Here is a 19,699-nt window from a genome sequence, read left to right as displayed (position 1 = left end):
AAAGCTCGTAAATAATTTATCTAACGTTTTTTATAAACATCGAATAATTTTAAATCAAATACCGGATGAGTTCTACGACTATACAGTTTGAATATTCATTACTCAATATCTCAGAAGAGTAACTTGTGACAATATCTTACTGTTGTTTTGATGTATCGATATATACCAAAACGTGTTAACGGTTTAATCACTAATATCATTGTATCAATTATCTTTTTGTCATAAGTATATTCTGAAGCAAGAGCTGAAAGAAATATCTAACTGAATGTACAAGATTAGTCTAAAATGATGGCTATCTCCACTTAAAAACGACACGAGAATATTTCTAAAAATTCAGTTTTAAATGATCATTTTTAATTGAAAATGTTGTGATATTCAAATAAATTGACAATAATGTTGCATTATAGTGATGCCAATAGCCCTTACTTTGTACTTATTACAAACGATGACAATTCACTGGGCTTTGTGATAGATTTAATTCATAAACTAAAATTTTATTCCATAATAAACTAAATTACCTCATTTCTTAAGCTACCACAGACACAGTAGCATCGCGTTTAAAAATCACAGCTGCCAATTATATCATGTACACCTAATAGAAAACCACACAAGTTAAAAAAAAACGATTTTCGAATAAATTGTATATGGAGGTTTACATTTACATTGGACGATATCAATATCTTTTCTCATTCTAGCAACGGTTTGAGCGATAGCTTAGACAAGGCCTATTTCATAGGATTCTTTAAGACCTAAACTATCTCAGAAGTTAAATGCATATTGAGTTTTCATCGAAATTATTTACAAAATAAACGTTTGAAAAAGGGGTTTGTTTTTTACTTATAAACAACTGTAATAACTATTTTTCAAGCTACAGACTTGTACGTACAACCATTGGATAGCTGGTAAAAAAACTCACATTAAAAAAAACCTTCTATGACCAATAGGAACGAAGTTAGGGACTATTTTTTAAACAATCATATCTCCATTGTTTATCGAAACGAAGGTACGTTCGAAAGATCGACATAGGAAAGTGGAGGGGATAACTGTTTCAGCTCCGTTTTTTTCGAGATCGGAACTTCAAATTGAAACACGTAGGAAAAATTTACATTATTTCGGCTCCATCGCAGCTAGTAGCCTCTTTTTTTAATCTGTGGTAGCTCGTCGAAATATGAATAACCCCCCTCCGGAAATCTCGGACAATTCCGGAAAATCAACATATATTTTTTTGCATCAACATACATATATTTTATAAATTAAATTTCAGGTAATTTTTTACACATAATATTATTATATTTCTTATATTTATTATAATTATGTTGATATTCCGAGATTTCCGAGGGGGGGGGGGGAATGAAGATTATGTCATCATCTAATGCTGCGACAGACTATTTCAGCCAAATTAAAAAAAAGTTTTTACGGTGAATTTCAAATGGACTCAATTTTTCGGAGGTTTCCCATATTTCCCGGCCAGTGAAAACTACGTAGTTTATTCATATTTCGACGAGCTACCCGAGATTAAAAAAAAAGGCTTCTAGCTGCAATGGAAGCCGAGATACTGTAAATTTTTCCTACGTGTTTCAATTTGAAGTTCCGATCACGAAAAAAAAACGGAGCTGAAACAGTTATCCCCTCCACTTTCCGATGTCGATCTTTCGAAAGTACCTTCGTTTCGAAAAATTAGATGCATTTTATAGCTATAAGTTTCAATATAAAGTTTAGATATTCATTCAAAATTTGTGCAAATTTTACTTCTTAATGTTTATAAACAATGGAGATATGATTGTTTTAAAAATAGTCCCTAACTTCGTTCCTATTGGTCATAGGTTTTTTTTTTAATGTGGGTTTTTTTACCAGCTATCCAATGGTTGTCTGTAGCTTGAAAAATATAGAAGTTATTACAATTGTTTATAAGTAAAAAACATACCCCTTTTTCAAACGTTTATTTTGTAAATAATTTAGATGAAAACGCAATATGCATTTAACTTCTGAGATAGTTTAAGTCTTAAAGAAGCCTATGAAATCTGCTAAATGTGTCTAGCATCATTAATAGAGCAAGTTCAATAATTTAAATATTAAGCCTCAGGGATAAATAAATTAAATAACTTTTAAACTATTTGACCAATTGGGGGGAAATTTCGCACAAATTTAAAAGACGGTAATTCCTCGGTGTTCAAATGTATTAATAACATTTTATTTTGTTAATAAAAAAATTAATAAGATTTATAAATTAGTGCAAAAAACTGCTTTTTTGCAAATATCTCCGTAAATTATTTATCAATTTTAATTTAAAAAACGGGAAAATAAAGATATTCTTGATATAAAAAAATGATATAAATATTGTTTATGTAAAATATAAAGGAAAAAACTTATAGACAAAAAATCAAATTGTGACCATAAAGTATTGTTTAAAAAAACGCAAGGTAAAAATACAAGTGCTTTTTCATCTATTCGTCATCTAGTAACCCCCACCTATGTCTTAAAAGCTTCAGATATCTGCGAAAAATTTTTCGACCTTTTTTTTTAACCATACTGGGCTAATGAGCGTGTGTTATAAAAGATAATTTTATGTAAACAAAGTAAATTTTAAAGTCTTTTTTACATCAATTTATAATTTGTTCTTTTCCTCTACACAATAAACACATAGATTAGTAATAAGTAAAAAGTAGCACTGAATATCACTATCATAATCGCATGTGGCATCACTATTCTAAATGAAAATAAACGATTTTCCTGTCTTTACATTAACAATAACATGACATGAATTTTATAATACTTAAATTATATTTATAACTAAAAGAGAGGCCTAGAATGTAGGTAACTTAACCAGTATATTGATATGTTGCAGGAACTGGATGCATCTGGCTCGGCATGTGTTGCAGTCTTTGTATGTGGCAGTTTCGACACATCAATCTACCTTCCAAAGGATAACAGCGCTTGTCGGGTTCGTCCGTTAATTGCATGCCACACTCTTCGCATATGTAGCAATCAACATGAAAATCTTTATCCATTGATACTACTCTAACTGTTTCTTCTGTACCCTCTACGGGCGTAATACCTAAAATGCATTATTAAGTTAGTAACGGTATCGCAACGTAACAGGTCTTGTAATGGTGGATACGGGCAATCAACCGGCTGACAGGTGTACAAAGAAATGTAAGCGAAAGTGGGAAATACTGCACTTAGGTTGCAATCGTAGTGGGCGCGATGCTAACAGAAAAGGCCTTCAGACTTTCTGTCCAAATATCAGGTAAATGCATTTTCAGTTCGTAAGAAGGTTCCTTTAGTATAATAAATACTTCAGTATGTGTCAATTTTCCTTTACATACGTCATAGCTAAAAAATACAATATAAATATGATACTGACCTTTTCCACAGGCTGCACATTTAGGAGCAAACATCCTATGGTAATCATTCACGCAATATATTTTATTGTCAACATCAACAGTAAATGGAACACCATCCAAACATTCGTTGCAGATACAACACCTGAAGCAGCCTGGATGATAAGATTTTCCCATCGCTTGTAAAATCTGCAAAACAACGTTAATCAGATGTGGCAGGAAATACCTAATGTAGCAGAAAATATCCACCAATATGTAAACAAGAAATAGTTTCGACTACGATAAAGTAAACTTAATCAATTTCATGTCACCTGCTAATATTAAAATAGTTTTGTTTTATAAAAAAAAAATAAACCCAACTTATATTAGCACGAGCATTCACGTCATTTTTTATCACATGAGGGATATAAAGTACTTTTAAAGTTCTGAATTATCATTTTAAAACATCCATGCATAAGATGATCAATATTGGCTCAAAAATCCTGTTTGATGTTGCTGTATTCCCAACTCTTATGCGCTTTGTACACAGACTAAGATAGCCATTGTAAAATTGAAAATGCTATTCAATTGTAGACTCCTGTAACTGTGAACTGATTTTTTTACAATCGATTTTTACTCTACATGTAAAAATACAATAAAGTAAAGCGTTCGATCTACCTAAAGAATATAGACCTATATCTTTGCTCAGAAAGAGTCATCATCATCCAGCCTCAAGAGTCCACTGCTGAACATAGGCCTCTTCCTCATGTTTCCAACCCCGTCTATCTTGCGCCGCTCTTATCCAGTTTTTATTGAGTCTTCTTAAATCGTCAGTCCATCTTGTAGGTGGTCGACCGACGCTTCTCTTGTCTTCCCTTGGCCTCAATTCCAATAACCTCTTTGTCCATCGCCCATCTGTCATTCTGGTTATGTGTCCTGCCCATCTCCATTTTAGTCTGGCTATCTTCTCGATGATGTCAGTCACTCCGGTTCTTCTCCTGATGTCTTCGTTGGTTATTCTGTCTCGCAGAGTTATTCCTAACATGGACCGCTCCATTCTTCTCTGCGTGACTCTCAGTTTAGTAGCTGCTGCTTTTGTTAAGGTAAGTGTTTCTGCTCCGTACGTCAAGGCTGGGAGGACGCACTGATCAAATACCTTTCTCTTTAGGCATGTGGGTAGCTCACTTTTAAAAGTTTCTCTCAGTTTTCCAAATGCTGCCCACCCAAGGCCGATTCGTCTCTTCAGTTCATGAGTCTGGTTATCCCTGCCAATCATAATTTCATGTCCCAGGTATTTATATCTATCTACGAGCTCTATTTCTTTCCCCCCAATACTGATGTTCTGGTTGGGTACCAAATTGGTCATGATTTTTGTTTTCGAGATATTTATATTTAAACCTACATTTTCTGTAGCCACAACGAGTTCCTGTACCATCTCTCTTGCCATACCTAGATCTTCAGCTATTATAAGTATATCATCGGCGAAACGTAAGTTGTTTAGATATTCTCCATCTATTTTTATTCCCTTTGTCATCCAATCCAAACTCTTAAAAGCATGTTCTAGCACCGTATTAAAAAGTTTAGGTGACATTGGGTCTCCTTGTCTAACCCCCCGTTCTATTTTTATGCGATTACTGTTAGTATGTAATCTGACAGTGGTTGTTGCCTGCAGGTATATTTTGTATAATAATTTAGTATATCTATAATCTAGCCTGCATTCTTTAAGCGCCTGTAATATTTTGCTTGGCTCAACTGTGTCAAAGGCTTTGTGAAAATCGATAAATATTAGAACTAGCGGTTTATTGTATTCCACTGCTTTCTCTATTAGGGTTTTTATGCTTTGTAGATGGTCATTTGTTCCGTAACTTTTTCGGAATCCTGCCTGTTCCCTTGGTTGATAAGTCTCTAATTTTCTTTCCATTCTCTTAACTAGTATTCGCGTAAACAACTTATATATATGGAAGAGGAGGCTAATCGGTCTGTAATTCTCTAAATTTGCTTTGTCTTCTGCTTTGTGTAATAGAATCATAGTAGCGTTGTTCCAGTCTGTTGGAATATTGGCGCTGTGAAGGCAGATATTGAAAAGTTGTTTAATTTTCTCAAGTAATACATCCCCTCCAATTTTTAGTGCTTCTGATACTATTCCATCTTCACCCGGGGTTCGATTATTTTTCATTTTCTTCAGGGCTTCTTTGATTTCTGATTTTGTTATATCGGGCATTAAATCTGATCCTTGGTTTAATACCCCAGTTTTTAGTGTAATTGGAGGTTCCGTATTGTTATCTTTTTTTCTTGATCTATATAACTCTGTGTAGAACTCTTCGACTATTCTTAATATTTCATCTCTGTTCGTTGTTTCTTCTCCAGTGCTGTTTCTCAGTTTGTTAATTTCTATTTTCCCCTTTTGTACGCTCCTCTTCAAAACTTTCATGTTCTTATTTTGCTCTATTGCCTGTTTTGTTTTTTCTACATTGTTGTTTGTATCTACATTGTACTACGTTGTAGTAGCAAGGAAGAGTAGAGGGAAGAAAAGGCTTGGGAAGAAAGAAGAAATCTTGGCTGAGGAATATCAGAGATTGGACTAACCTCAGTGTTGAACAGATATTTCACGTTGCAAAAGATAGGGAAGCGTTTAAAGAAGTGATCGCCAACCTTCGTTAGAAGACGGAACAATAAGAAGAAGAAGTATGATGCGCCGCTGTTTTTAAAAAGTTCGGCAGCAAAATTATCCGAACCAGGAGCTTTGTTATTTTTCAGTTTTAAAATAGCTTCTCTAATTTCTTCTTCGGTATGTAGCGACTGCCGATCATTTTCATTCATTTGGATCATGGGAGCCTCCATCTATCTTCATGACAGCTATAAGCCGTTTCTCAAAATGATTCGCCCATCTGTCAAGTATATGTTCCTTGTCACTAATTACAGAACCATTTATTATTTAATGTTTGAATTCCTTTCTACAGCTGTTTACTGTTTATTTCTTGATAGAATGGCCGTCCTTTCTGTTATGGTGGTTAACGATCTCGTTTAGAACATTTTCGTATTGCTCATTATTTTCCTTCTAAACCTTTTTTGTTCTCGTTTCATCGTTTTACGGAATCAACATATTAATGATAAGAATTTTTGGAAATTTAAGGTCAGAAATCATCGGCATATTGTAAATTATAGTAAATACTCATACCATGCAGACCATTTGAATTCTTGTTACTTAATTTTTCATGTTTAATAAAGCATCAATTTTCAGTGTTCTTTATTTTGCTTCATATTGTATATACTTTTTTTTTTGTTAAAAGTAGGGTAATAGACAAAAGACAGAATGTCCGGGTGTTATGAAATGAATACCATTATAAAATAAAAAAAATATTTTTTACAACCGTTTCCAAAATGGACATTGAAACCGAATAATAAGGACTTTATTTTACAAATTTTGTAGTTTTCACCAAGAATACTAAAAAAATATCAATATTGTTCAACATTACCATTTCCATAATCAGATGTCCACAAATGGCACACTTCTCCGCTGTTTGCTGGAATCCAGAATACTGCAACAAAAATTAATTATATTGAATACAATAAATTTAAAAAATTACTACTTAGCATCAAATAAACATCTTAATTAAAATTAAACAATAATAAACTATTTTTTATTAATAGTAAATTATAAAAAAAAAACATTAATCAGCATAGAAGAAAATACAAAAGTGCAAGAAAAAAATAAAAAGCGGCTGCTGAAAATAATTATTTATAATATCTATAAACACCTATAAAATACATTAATTAATAAAATATAAAACACAATCAAATACCGGAAGAATGGAGAACTAGCGAACTAATTCTACTAGTCAAAAAAGGAGATAAAAAACAGCCAGAAAACTACAGAGGTATAAACTTGTTAAATACTACGCTAAAACTTACAACTAACATTTTACAAGTGCTAATAAATCAGAGGATAATTTTAGCAGATGAACAACAGGGTTTTCGTAGAGGAAGATCGTGTACAGATGCAATATTCGTTAGAAAGCAAATTACTGAGAAATTACTAGAGTAAGTATAATAGACCAGCATTTCTGTGTCTGATTGACCCAAAGAAAGCGTTTGACAGAGTAAGACTCAAAGATGGAATCCATCTTCTGTATAATAGAGAAGCTCCCCTAAATATTATAAAAACTACCGAAAACATCTACCAAAACAACAAAATGGAAGTCAGAATAGATGGACTTACAGAACCTATAGAAATAGGCAGCCGAATAAGACAAGGGGATTCATTGAGCCCCATGATTTTCAATTTGATCAGCGATGAAATCATCAAAAGCGTTAACAAAGGAAGAGGATACAGAATGGGAAACAAAGAAATCAAAATACTCTGTTTCGCAGACGACGCAATATTGATAGCCCAAGATGAAGATAGTCTGCAAAGACAGGTCCACAGATTTAACATAAGAACAAAAGAATTTAATAAGACAATCTCATCTCAGAAAACTAAAACAATAGTAGTCAGCAAAGAACCAACCAGATGTAAAATAGAAATTGATGGCATCAGTATTGAAAAAGTAATGGAAATAAAATACCTGGGAATTACACTGCCTAGCTATGGAGACCTGGACAAAGAAGTGAGAGATCAAGTACAAAAAGCAAATAGACTGGCAGGATGCCTTAATAACACTATATGGCGAAACAGACATATTAACACTGAGATGAAGTCAAGAATTTATAAAGCCAGTATAAGACCAATAATGACATATGCCTCAGAAACAAGACCCGACACAGCCACAACGCAAAGGCTACTGGAAACGGCAGAGATGAGAGTACTAAGAAGAATTACAGGAAATACGCTGAGAGATCGAAAGAGAAGTGAAGACATTAGAAGAAAATGTAACCTACAGTGTATAAATGAATGGACAAAAAATAGGAAAAAGAATGGAATAACCACATAAGCAGAATGGAAGAGACCCGTGTGGTCAGAATAACAAGAGATAAGTCACCAATCGGCAGAAGAAGTATCGGACGACCGCGCAAAAGATGGAGTGACATCCTTCAATAGAGGTATTAATCCGCCAACGAACAAGCAAAATTGCTTATAAAGAGGAAGACGAAGAAGAAGATAAACACCTATACAAACTAGGAGAGGTGAATGGACCATGGTGCAGAAAATGTGAAATGGAAGAAGATACTGCCATACACATCATACATGCCATTGCAAAGTGCTAAGTGATATGAAACAAGAATTCAATGGTCAACTGAAGCTTAAACCAGAAGAGATCCTTACACTATCAATGAGGAAACTGTTGGCCTTCGTTGAGACTACAGGACTTATTGGAGTTTAATGAAAAAACAGGGTATGGTACAGAGGTGGTATGACCAAGTGCCAGAGATTAAAGTGTCTCGTCTAACCTAAGAACAAAAAGAAGAAGAAAAGTTTATTAGAAAACAAATGTAAGAATACCTGGAAACCGTTGACGACTATAGAATCCTAGCAGGAGTGAAAAACCAACTTAATATATGAACATGACAAACTAGCCGAGGAATGCAACAAAGTAATCAAAGAAAATAAAAAACAAAAGGACAATTATTAAAAACCTAAATGTCACAATCAAAATTTGAAGGAGATAGTATACTAGTAGTACTATCCTGCAAAAAGAAGACAAATAATAAGGAAATACAAACAAATCTAAGTACAGCAAGAACAAAAAGACGAAATAACCCTTCAACACCACATGCAGAACGGCCCAAACGATATCTAAATTCACCAAAGAGCCTTAAAGTCATCGCAATCATCTAAGACATCCAGCCCTGTGGCTTCAAATTACATTTGTTACAAGGGCACATCCCCATGGACACGGAAAGGGGAGATACAGCTGAAGAAGTAATTGTAAGCAAAGATTCATGAAAAAAAAAGTAGACATGGTCAGCACATACAACATTAAAGTCCAGATAACGGTAACGAAAGGAGCAAAGGTAAAAAATAAAGATGAACACGCCATACAAGGTAGTCACAAAAGGATTACCCTCAAACGAAACCCCAGAAAAGATAAAGAAGGCACTAGAAGACCTAAACTGCAGAATGATTTCCGAAGTGGAAATAGAAACGTCAAAACTGTCCTATTGTGTTGAATGTTCATCTGTAGGACCCTGATTGGTGTGATTAAGACCTATTTGGTACAGATACAGAGTCCCCGACCAGGGCCGCTTTTCTGCTATTTCCCTTTATATTTTTATTTGCAGCCTAAGAAGAAGCCTAATGAGTCTTCTTCTGGACAATCTCTTTTTTTCTCCGTATCCATGTAACTTCCATGTCAGGCACCATACTGTAATAAGGCTATAATCCACCAGAGTTCTACAGCTCTCGGGAGCATCGCGTACTAACTTAATTTCGCAATTCCTTGAGGAGCATAAGGCACCTAGGAGATTCCGCCACCCATCTCTATTACCAGCAAAGTTTCTCAGCCTGCTCCAAACCTATCTAATGCTTCGTGCTTCCTTGTCAATGATCCCCCTCCAGACGTCTCTGATGGAAAATTGAAATTCACTATTTCAATCCGTTTTCTCTTTTCCTGTTGTCGCCGGTTAGCTGTGTTTATCATACTTGGGTGTTAAGCTGTTGTTAGACATAGCACATCCCGTTTATCTTTCCATTTTGACACGTATGTCTGATTTTAGCGTCGCAATACATGTTCTTCTCTTCTAAGCAAGATGTGTTATTTCTTGCGGCAGACCCTTCCTATTTACATGAAGAGTTCCTGTCACATGTATCTTTTTGCTAAGTAATTTGTTAGATAATAGTAGTTTGCTGTAATAGTTATCCATGAACAAATTATGGACTTTATTTAAATATAACTGCATCAATCGCATCACAAGTTTTTCAATAGTTGTCGTTATCATTGTTTTCTCGGTGGCCTTTGTATATTTCTACGTTCAAAATATAACATTGGGTTAAACAAAGTTTATAGAAATTATTTCTGTATTATGTCTTTTTGCCTTTCATGTACGTGCGAAAATAAAGCGTTCCTCGAAGTCTACCTCGCCTTCTTGCTCCTTTAAGATTTTAGCTCAAAACTTTCTCTTCAATAGCAGAGACAACGCTTAGATTAGACAACACTTTTGCCATTTATCCCATGGGTATGATGATATTACATACAATTCGGGAAAGAGGAATGCAATATTATCACAAATCTCATCATATGATAGTCTAGTTGTGCTAGGACTGTCTGGTGATTTGCCGATTGATAATGGTGTAGGTGTACATGTATATATGTGCATTTTTTGTATATGTTTGCATTGTTCAATAAAAAAATTTAAAGTTGATGACAGCCGCTGTTCTCATGTTCTGATCCGCAGGTGTATATTTGGTTATACCTTATTACCATATGTCCTATATACCCAGAGGATGTTCTCTATAAAACAGCCTACACACCTAACGATTTATCAAACTACATGCAGTACTGCATCGGTTAAAACTGCCGCAGTAACGATAAATCGTCACGTGCGCAGGCAAATTGGATGCTACGCAGTACGTAGTAGTCGTATCGTTCGCAGTAAGGAGCTTCCATAAAATATCGTAACAACGATCGTGTTTGAACGCAAGTTGTAACATGTGTAGAGTCTTGACTACGGCAGTATTGTTGTTGATGTTGACAAGATTTTATATAATTATAAATTGTGTAATGTAATAAATAGAGTCTTCTTAAAATTTATTTTCGTCTTTTTAGTGCATTTAAATAAAAGGTGTTTTTAAAAAGGTTTTTTTACATTAAATTTATTTTCATTATAATTCTTTTAAGCTTTTATTTAACTTGCAATGTTTGTATGTATATTTGTATGGATAAATTTTCCAACTGATTAATTTTAAAGCAGTTGTCTTCAAACGACTGAGCTGAAATTTTGCAAACATGTTTAGTTTGGATGACAATGCATGGTTAGTTCTATATTATTTAAATTAAAGCTTTTTTAAATGTTTCTTTTTTACTAATAACTTATTTATAAGGGCCGCAACTTTTCTTTTTGAAAATCTTGATGACATAATCTTCACTCTTTTAATAACAACACCACAAATGCGATAAATGTGAACTACTGTAGTATGATATGTGTTGCATCGTATGTACAAAAAATGACAGTACTGCAAACCTTACGATTTTCTCTACGACCTGCAGTATAAACACGCAGTACAATAAATCATTACGTGTGTAGGGCGTTTTAGTCATTGGAGCATGTAGTGTCGGGATATGAATTTTTCTACCCAGTCTGTCCTACAAAGTTTAGACCTCCCCCGCACACAAACCTACACGAGAGGAAATATGATACTAAGAAACAAAAACAACTGCAACAAAATTTGAAGGCAATAGAAGTATCAACGCCATACAGAATAAAAATGATGATACCCAACCACCTATTATCAAAGATGAAGCTGCTATAAAAAGTATCAAAGGTGGCATTCTTTGGGAATTCCAACTAGATGTTTTAGAGAAACTTGACATAATCAATATATGAAAAAATTTAAGATATTTGCAGCCTCCTACCATTTGAGGATATACCGGAAGTTGACAAAAAGTTCCTTATCTTAAATATAACTTATATTACAACGCATTTCTATAGAAATGCTCTAGAGGATTCTAACCAATGACCGATAGTTTTACGAGATATGACCTACGTCATATACGAGATATTAAAATACAGAAGTTTGAGTCAACTTTCGGAATAACCAGAAGTCATAGAAGACTCTTAATATTTAAAATTAATATGGGCATATGTAAAATCCCCTCGTCCTAAATATTCAAATATTAATTTATGTCAAATTCTTCTAAAATGTCTAAAAGGAACTGAAAAAACTGATAAACTCAATGCTATAAATTTCAGGTATTATTCACGGTTACTTTTGGAACCTATTACCCACAGATACCTACAGGAGTACTAGAGTACGCATATATTTAAAATAAACAATAGTACTTTCTTCAAAAACTTCCCAAAATGATCCCAAATTTTTGCCAGACTTAATAATAGTATATCTGATGTCAGTAATGCAATGTTTTCATGGTATAAGTTTTTAAAATCAACAATCATTTTGGTCTCTTTGCATTTAGTATTTGCATCTAGCATTTGTTAGTAAAATCAATAAAACAGATTTTATTTAAACTAAGATAAAATTAGTGTTAATTATTAAAAATATTTAAGTAAAATCATAAATACATCATTTGGAGTGGGGCTTACTAGGTAATCTTCTTCACAGTAGACCCTTCCATGCACATTATAAAATGCTTTTCCCCTTAAAGCTCTTCCGCAAGAACAACAAATAAAACAATTGGTGTGATATAAGTTGCCCATGGCTTGACAGGCTTGTCCTGCACCTGTTACTTTCTCTCCACAAGTATGGCAAATACCTGCAATAAAAAAACAAAATTTAAATTATTCATATTTTAAGTAACTTTAGCAGATTTATCCACCACACTGTGAATAGTGTGAATGAATCCTGTCACCATAATCCTCTCGAATTAGGCGATAGGCGAAGAATGTGGAACTTAATAAATGACAACCAATTTGACAGATGTAGCTTCAACAGTATGGCCATAACTATCAAAAATCAGAATGCCCTATTGCAAGACTCATTAGATAAATGTGTAAATTATCACTAAAAAAAGAATAATGCATATAAGCTTATGCATCAAAGAAGAACTAGGGATGAGGGCAAACCTATAATGAACTAATAAGAGAGAAAAACATATACATCAAAGGAAAAAACAAATTTTTTTAAACCATAACTTCAATTATTGGCTGTACATTTTTGATATTCACAATCTAAAAACTCTAAAACAACAGTGTATACTTAATGTAACTTACGAAAGTGTGGTTTCTTGTCAATATACTGATTCTTGTGATACTGATGTTTACAATATATTTTTAATTTACGTCTAGGCAAAGTACTATTTTGTTAACAAATGCAATAGGTCAATACATCATTAACAAATTCAAGTAGTCAAATACATTATCGTGGGTGAATGGATCAAGTTATACAAAGGCATTAATTAAATAAAAAAAAGATATTTTCTAACAAATGCCATGTCAAATATTAGAAAGAACTAAAAAATTCAATATTGAAAGTTTTCAACACTTTACAGATTTTAAATCAGCCTTTAACATTGTTGATGTAAAATACAAAAACAAAACCACAATAATATGACTTGTCAATGAAGTCAATCTCTCCTAAGCCTTTGAATCACAACAAAATAATAGCTACTTTAAAACAATTCAAATGCCAGACACCATTGTTTTTTACATAATTATAGGGGTGAAGATGAATTCTCTAATTGAAAATATTTGACTCATAATCTTGACTGTAACTTGTCTAACTAGAACTAGAAGATATAAAATTTTTAAAATTTAAGGCAACAGTTTTAACACTCGCATAAACTATGAACAACTATTACATAACAAAAACATGTACCAGCAAAGTTGTTGTCAGACACCAATTTTTCAATAAAAAAATGTGTAATTGGAAGAGGTCAGTGCAAAAAGTAGCTAAGTCCATATTTTTTTCTAGAACTGGTAGGTACTATAAGTTGACAAGATAAGATTTATAACAAAAATCATCCTATTGGGTAAAATTCCATATGTTGAAATTTTAATATCACTGTGTTGCAAGTCACTGTGTCAAAAAGTGTCTGGTCAAAAAGTCTATGGACTTGAAAACTTGTTGCTACTGACACCAGTTCTAGAATCACACTATACAAGATCTAATAGCTGCAATAGGAAATACCTGAACTCTAATCAATCAGTCACTAAACTTCATGAAAATTTTAACACACATTCTGATAAATTTAATATTTCCTTTAAATATCACATGTACAAAATTCCAGTTAGTATAAGGCAAAGTGACCTGGAATCTAATGAGAACACTTAAAATGGATAAGGAGATTCATCTTAGAAAAGTATTTAAAATACGACTAACTGAAGTTCAAAAATCAACTGATACTTCTGATTTTGATTATGAATAGAACCTGCCTTTGCTGTAACTAACACACAAGATGAATATTATATTAGTCAGTTATGGTTGTACATTTTTGGAATTCATAATTTAAAAACTTATAAAACAACAATGTATACTTGCATGAAAAATTTTGCCCAAAAAGGGTCGAATAAAGTTATAACCTGCTTGAACAATTATATTGAAAAACACAAAGATTTGCTGCACTCAAAGTTAAAAATTTTTGTGACAACACATTTAGCCTAAACCAAAAACCAAATCATTTCACTTACCTAGACCAGTTATGCAAACGTAACATTTTTAAAGATATTAAAATATGGTATCCTATTCCAGGACTCTCTATTATGCAAATAGATAGAGACTTTGGTGCCATTGAGAAGAAAAGACTAAAACTAGAAGTAATTAACAATTCTGAGAGTTACATTGAGTTAATAAGAACATGTAGAAAAAATTAATTCCTTTGATGTTGTATTTGTTTAACACAGTCTGAGATCAAACGGAAAGCTAGTTACAGGCGACAGAGTACTTAACCCAATGTTACAAGTGCTATGAGCGAATCACTCACCATATTTATTTATAAGGAATGACATTGTCTTAAAAACACTTTATAGATGAATACATTTAGCATCTTTCATAAGAGGAGATGACAATGTTTCAGAATATTTCAGGTGGTCAGTATGCTGTGATACTTGATCGAAGTGACAGCCCTCTTTATGTCAGGGTATTCCTCACTGCGCATGCGATCACGCTTTTATAATTTCAAAGGAACTTTTATGTTTTTTTTTTTTTTTAATATTTGGGTAAGTTTAAGGTATATCATTAAAACATTATTATTGTTGTACTATGAACCGTTATATCATTATAGGTGGACCGTGTGAAGAAGTAAGGGATTTGGGAATTCAAGAGGAAGCAGAGCCTATAGAAATAAAACTAGAATCTAATAAATGTGCCCCTTATCCTAAGAGCAAGGACCGAACAACTCAGCCAAAGTACTGAAAGCCAAATTGTGGAAACCCGATTTGTAAGGAACACACAAAAAATGTTTGTGTAATTCCTATTGGGAAATAAATGAGAAAGAATCTGTGTAGATGCATTCATTATCTTTAGATATGTAAATTACCTTTAAAACTTTTCATTTATGTTTTCATTATCTTATTTTTGATTAATTGTATTTGATTTATTTATTTGTTATGTCTTAAATTGGTTAAACTTTTGGGATACAATATTTTATCACTTTGTTTTGTTAAATTAATAAAAATATTTTGGTTTAAAAGAATTTCTATTATATGTAAGTATAAACCAAGAAATGTATACCACCTTGTCACACGCCTCAAAAAATATGGGCCTGCAAGTAAATGAAAATAAAACTAAGACAATGGCATCAACACCCAACAATAGAGCCAGAAACATCGGCCACCAACTCACGGTTGATAATTCTACCTTTGAAGTGGTGGACAAATTCACATACTTGGGCTCCCTGATCACCAAGGAGAACGTCATGACTGAAGAAATCAAGCGAAGAATAATCCTAGCAAACAAATGCTATTTTGGACTGAGTAGACATATGAGAAGCAGAAACTTAAGCCAAAAAACAAAAATAACCATATACAAAACCCTTATACAACCAGTGTTGACATATGGGTCTGAGGCATGGACCATTTCCAAGGCAGATGAAAATCTCCTGCTTATATTTGAACGAAGGATCCTGAGAAGAATATTTGGTGGCATCTGTGAAAATGGTGTTTGGAGAAGGAGGTACAACTACGAGATATATCACAGATATAAACATATATTTGGTGGTAAAGACGTAGTATCCTTTATAAAAATAGGAAGACTAAGATGGGCAGGACATCTGGCAAGATCACAGCAGAACAACCCTCCTAGAAGAATCCTTATGTCACAACCTGTGGGAAGTAGAAAAAGGAGTAGACCAAAACTCAGATGGAGGGATGGTGTAGATGAGGATGGTAGACAAATAGGCGCAGCAAACTGGCAACAGTTGGCAATGGATAGAACTGACTGGCGTAATAGACTTGGGAAGGTCGAGGCTCTCTTATAGGGCTGTAGCACCAATGATGATGATGATAAACCATTGTAATTTTAGGCATGCTGACATTCATTCTTCCTCGAAACAACTGGAATTGATGTAGGTGAGAGTGATGCTCATATGCATGCAACTAGATTAAAATAGAAAACGTGTGTAACAGTGGGTTAAAGTAAAATATTATAAACAATAGGTGATGCAATGTATCAAGTCGTCCGTAACTGGTATTTCCAAAACTTGATTCAGTAAATTTGAAAGGAGGAAACCAATTCAAGCTAGAAAGTCTGTGACAGAAATGTGCAATAATGTGACCCTTTACAGAGTAGGTATGAACAGAAAAATTTGCAGCAATCCTTAATTGGAATACAGCAATATACACTCAAAAATAAAACCCAAAAAGTTTGAAACTGTTACAAAACTTGTCCAACTGGTTATCTCAGGCAATATTGAATTCTATAAGAAGACTCTTTTTGATATCGAAAATGTGACTTTGCTAACCATCATGAGACTAGAAACAATGAGGAAGATGTCGAAAGTGATGCTGATTTATATGAGTAAAATTTTATGTATAAGTAAAATTGTTAGAAATATATTTTTGACATAATTCCACTTTTCCATCATTTCTAATTATGTGTACTGTTAATATATAGATTAAATGTGTATTTTCTTATATAAAAAATACACATTATGTTGGCTTTTAAAAATCTAAATGTGGGAACCATTTACAACTTTCAAACACCTATAATGCAGAAACTTAGAAATGTGACTTAACCACTTTTTGCACTGACCCCTTCAATTGTTGGTATAATATAACTTGAAAATTAAAAATCTTATTTATATTTCATTATAGCAGATATTTATTTTCTCATTGAAAAATACCATTAGGACAATTAGCTCAATATAATACCAAATAAACACTGCAAATTAGAAGAATCAATAAAAATTTTAAATGTGTTTTATCTAAAATTGAAAAAATATATATAAGTGTTCTATTAAAAAATCATTGATCATAAATAATTGAGGTGAAGTCACCAGTAATGTTCTAATTATAGAATATGATCTATAGCAAAATTGAAACTTAAAATGGTTTATCTTAGGGTTTTCCCAACACAAATCTTCAGATAGGAAAACATAGAATTAATGCTAATTGATATAACCCCTCTGGATTTGTATTCCTTAATTCTCATACCATTCAATTCATGTTTTAAGTTTATTTCACATATATGATTTTATATTTATCTAAAGGTTAGGAACTACTTTATACTTTAGAGGAAAGCTTTTAATAATTACTTACCAAAGTACTCTCCTTCTTCTTCATGTTTTTCCATTTCTTCCTCAATTTGTCTAGTCATTTCTTCAATTTTTCTTTCAGCCTCGGTAGGTCCCCTTGGTTTTGGAGGTGTAACACTGTAGGGTAACAGATTTTTACCAGTCATTTTTAATCTGCCCCCAGGATTGCTATAGAGACTAGGAGTTGGGCTTGGTGCTGGAGATGGCCGTTTTTCCACTTTTTGGGGTAAAGGAGCTGGTTTTTTAATCTCTTTAGGTGGCACTGTTTTTGTTGGAGTCTGAGCAATACCAGTGGCTACGGACCTATCATAATTTTTGGCTGATGTAGTTTGAAATGGGGTATTTGTATTTAATGTTGTATGGGATACATTTCCAGTCATGCACACATAATCACTGCTGTTCAATTCTTCTAGCTGTTGCTGTGTTAAACTCTTAGAAGGTGATTTATTATAATTATTATATGGTGATTGAGGTTGAGCTTTACTCATATTGGGTGCTTGCATAGGGGTATACACAGAATGTTGAGAATACTGATAATTGTAAGGTGGAGGCGCATTTGATGGAACTTGAGGCCCTGGCATAGCTCCCAAACTCTTTTGAGACATATGTAAATTTTCATATACAGGTAGACCATCTATTTCTGCATTATGTCTATTATTACCAGTTGGGACCTGAGGTTGAGCTTTTCTAAACCCTACTGAATTGTTGCTAGTACCATAATAAGGCATTTTTTTAGAATTGTACTCTACATTTTCATAGACAGCTGAATTTGTAGCCATACTTGCTCTAGGGCTTCCTGAGTTTTGTGATGATCCACTGAGTGAATGTGTAGGACTTGATGTTATAGGGACTTGTGGTTTTGCACACTGTACATACACATCATCTTCATCATAAGTTTTTTGGCTTGCAATTGTCTCAACACGTTTGGGAGTTGCATATTTTGAACTAGCTATAATGTTGTTTCTTTCATACATAGCATATTCCTGTTTCTGAATATCCCTTTGATCCCTGGTAAAGCTTTCTATTGCTCCAATCGATTTCTGTTGGAAATTGGGTACCGATGATTCTGCACTCCTCATATAACGTGAATCCTGATCATTAAGGGACATATACTGCACTTTTTGAATATAAGATTGATCATCGCCAGATAAATTTCGATCCATATTCGTTGTTTGGAAAGTCTAGAGGTTATGTTATTATCACACTATAATATTATAACAAAACATTACAGTAAAATATGCGTTACTTTTAATTAGTTTTAATCTTGAATAAAAATTATCGATAACAAAACTTCTGTCATTGTCAATCAGTACAATTTTGACATTTGAAATTGTGATTATAGACATTGACAATTAACAACTCTTCTCATCTTAGACAAGGAAAGAGAGCTCTCTTTCTTTTTTCTTTAAAAAGAATTCTTAAGTCGACTTTACACTACATGATTTATCATGTGATTTGTCATATATCATAGATAAAGAATATATTGTCATATATGATTTGGTCATAAAGTCAAATTTCCATGTTTACACTGTCTGATTTGTCATAAGCACTGTCATGCGGCTCGTCATAGCTTGTCACAGGAGAATAGGACGGTAACGGTACCTATTCCGCATGATAAAATCCATCTAAACTCGATGATAGAAAGAATCTAAACTCGATGATAAAATCATAATATGATTTTCGATAATAATACCGGTAACACCAACATATTTACATATCGCGCCTTATTCTTGTCAATTCAGCGACATTTACTTACCGAGAGACAGCATCCTTTATTTATTTATTTGTTGTTTGTTGCATTGATATTAAACCTATTATCTAATGTGTGCTATTGTGTCGTATTTTTCTTTTATTATTTATTTAGTTTATTTTATTCTTAATTTAGTGTTTTATAGTCTTCTTAGTCAATTTTAGTTTAGTTTCTTCATTAATTATTTTTAATTTGGTATAATATCAACACTAAATTTGATATCCCTGTTCACGATTTCTTCGTAAGAGCCACCTGCGAGCCCAAAGACGTCCGATCTTTTTCTTCTTACTGCTGTACGCTGTACGCAGTTGTTGCCGGCGTATTAT

General features: G+C 33.2%; 1 protein-coding gene across 2 annotated transcripts; it reads right to left on the bottom strand.

Moving 5' to 3' along the window:
- Positions 1-1,961: 1,961 nt before the first annotated feature.
- Positions 1,962-18,950, bottom strand: jub (LIM domain-containing protein jub). 2 transcript variants are annotated; one of them, XM_072535316.1, is made up of 5 exons: positions 17,628-18,950; positions 12,498-12,688; positions 6,797-6,859; positions 3,365-3,530; positions 1,962-3,055 (listed from the first exon to the last, which is right to left on the bottom strand). In XM_072535316.1, exons 1-5 carry the CDS (start codon positions 18,784-18,786, stop codon positions 2,820-2,822), a joined length of 1,815 nt encoding a protein of 604 aa, XP_072391417.1. In that variant the 5' UTR covers positions 18,787-18,950; the 3' UTR covers positions 1,962-2,819. The 2 variants fall into 2 exon arrangements, with proteins under 2 accessions (XP_072391417.1, XP_072391418.1); XM_072535317.1 differs by having other exon boundaries at positions 1,968-3,055; positions 12,519-12,688.
- Positions 18,951-19,699: the final 749 nt, after the last annotated feature.

The sequence above is a fragment of the Diabrotica undecimpunctata genome, chromosome 6 (assembly GCF_040954645.1).
Source record: "Diabrotica undecimpunctata isolate CICGRU chromosome 6, icDiaUnde3, whole genome shotgun sequence".
In the NCBI taxonomy this organism is placed as follows: Eukaryota; Metazoa; Arthropoda; class Insecta; order Coleoptera; family Chrysomelidae; genus Diabrotica; species Diabrotica undecimpunctata.
This window is presented reverse-complemented; position numbering and strand designations above follow the sequence as displayed.

What these genes read in the sequence shown, in the direction of transcription:
- jub (XM_072535316.1), bottom strand. Translation starts at nt 18,786, where the DNA reads ATGGATCGAAATTTATCTGGCGATGATCAATCTTATATTCAAAAAGTG. An exon ending in TAAGCCCCACTCCAAATGAT is followed by an intron (nt 6,860 to 12,497) that starts GTATTTATGATT and finishes TTTTTGTTGCAG; the next exon opens with TATTCTGGATTCCAGCAAAC. An exon ending in GACATCTGATTATGGAAATG is followed by an intron (nt 3,531 to 6,796) that starts GTAATGTTGAAC and finishes GTTGTTTTGCAG; the next exon opens with ATTTTACAAGCGATGGGAAA.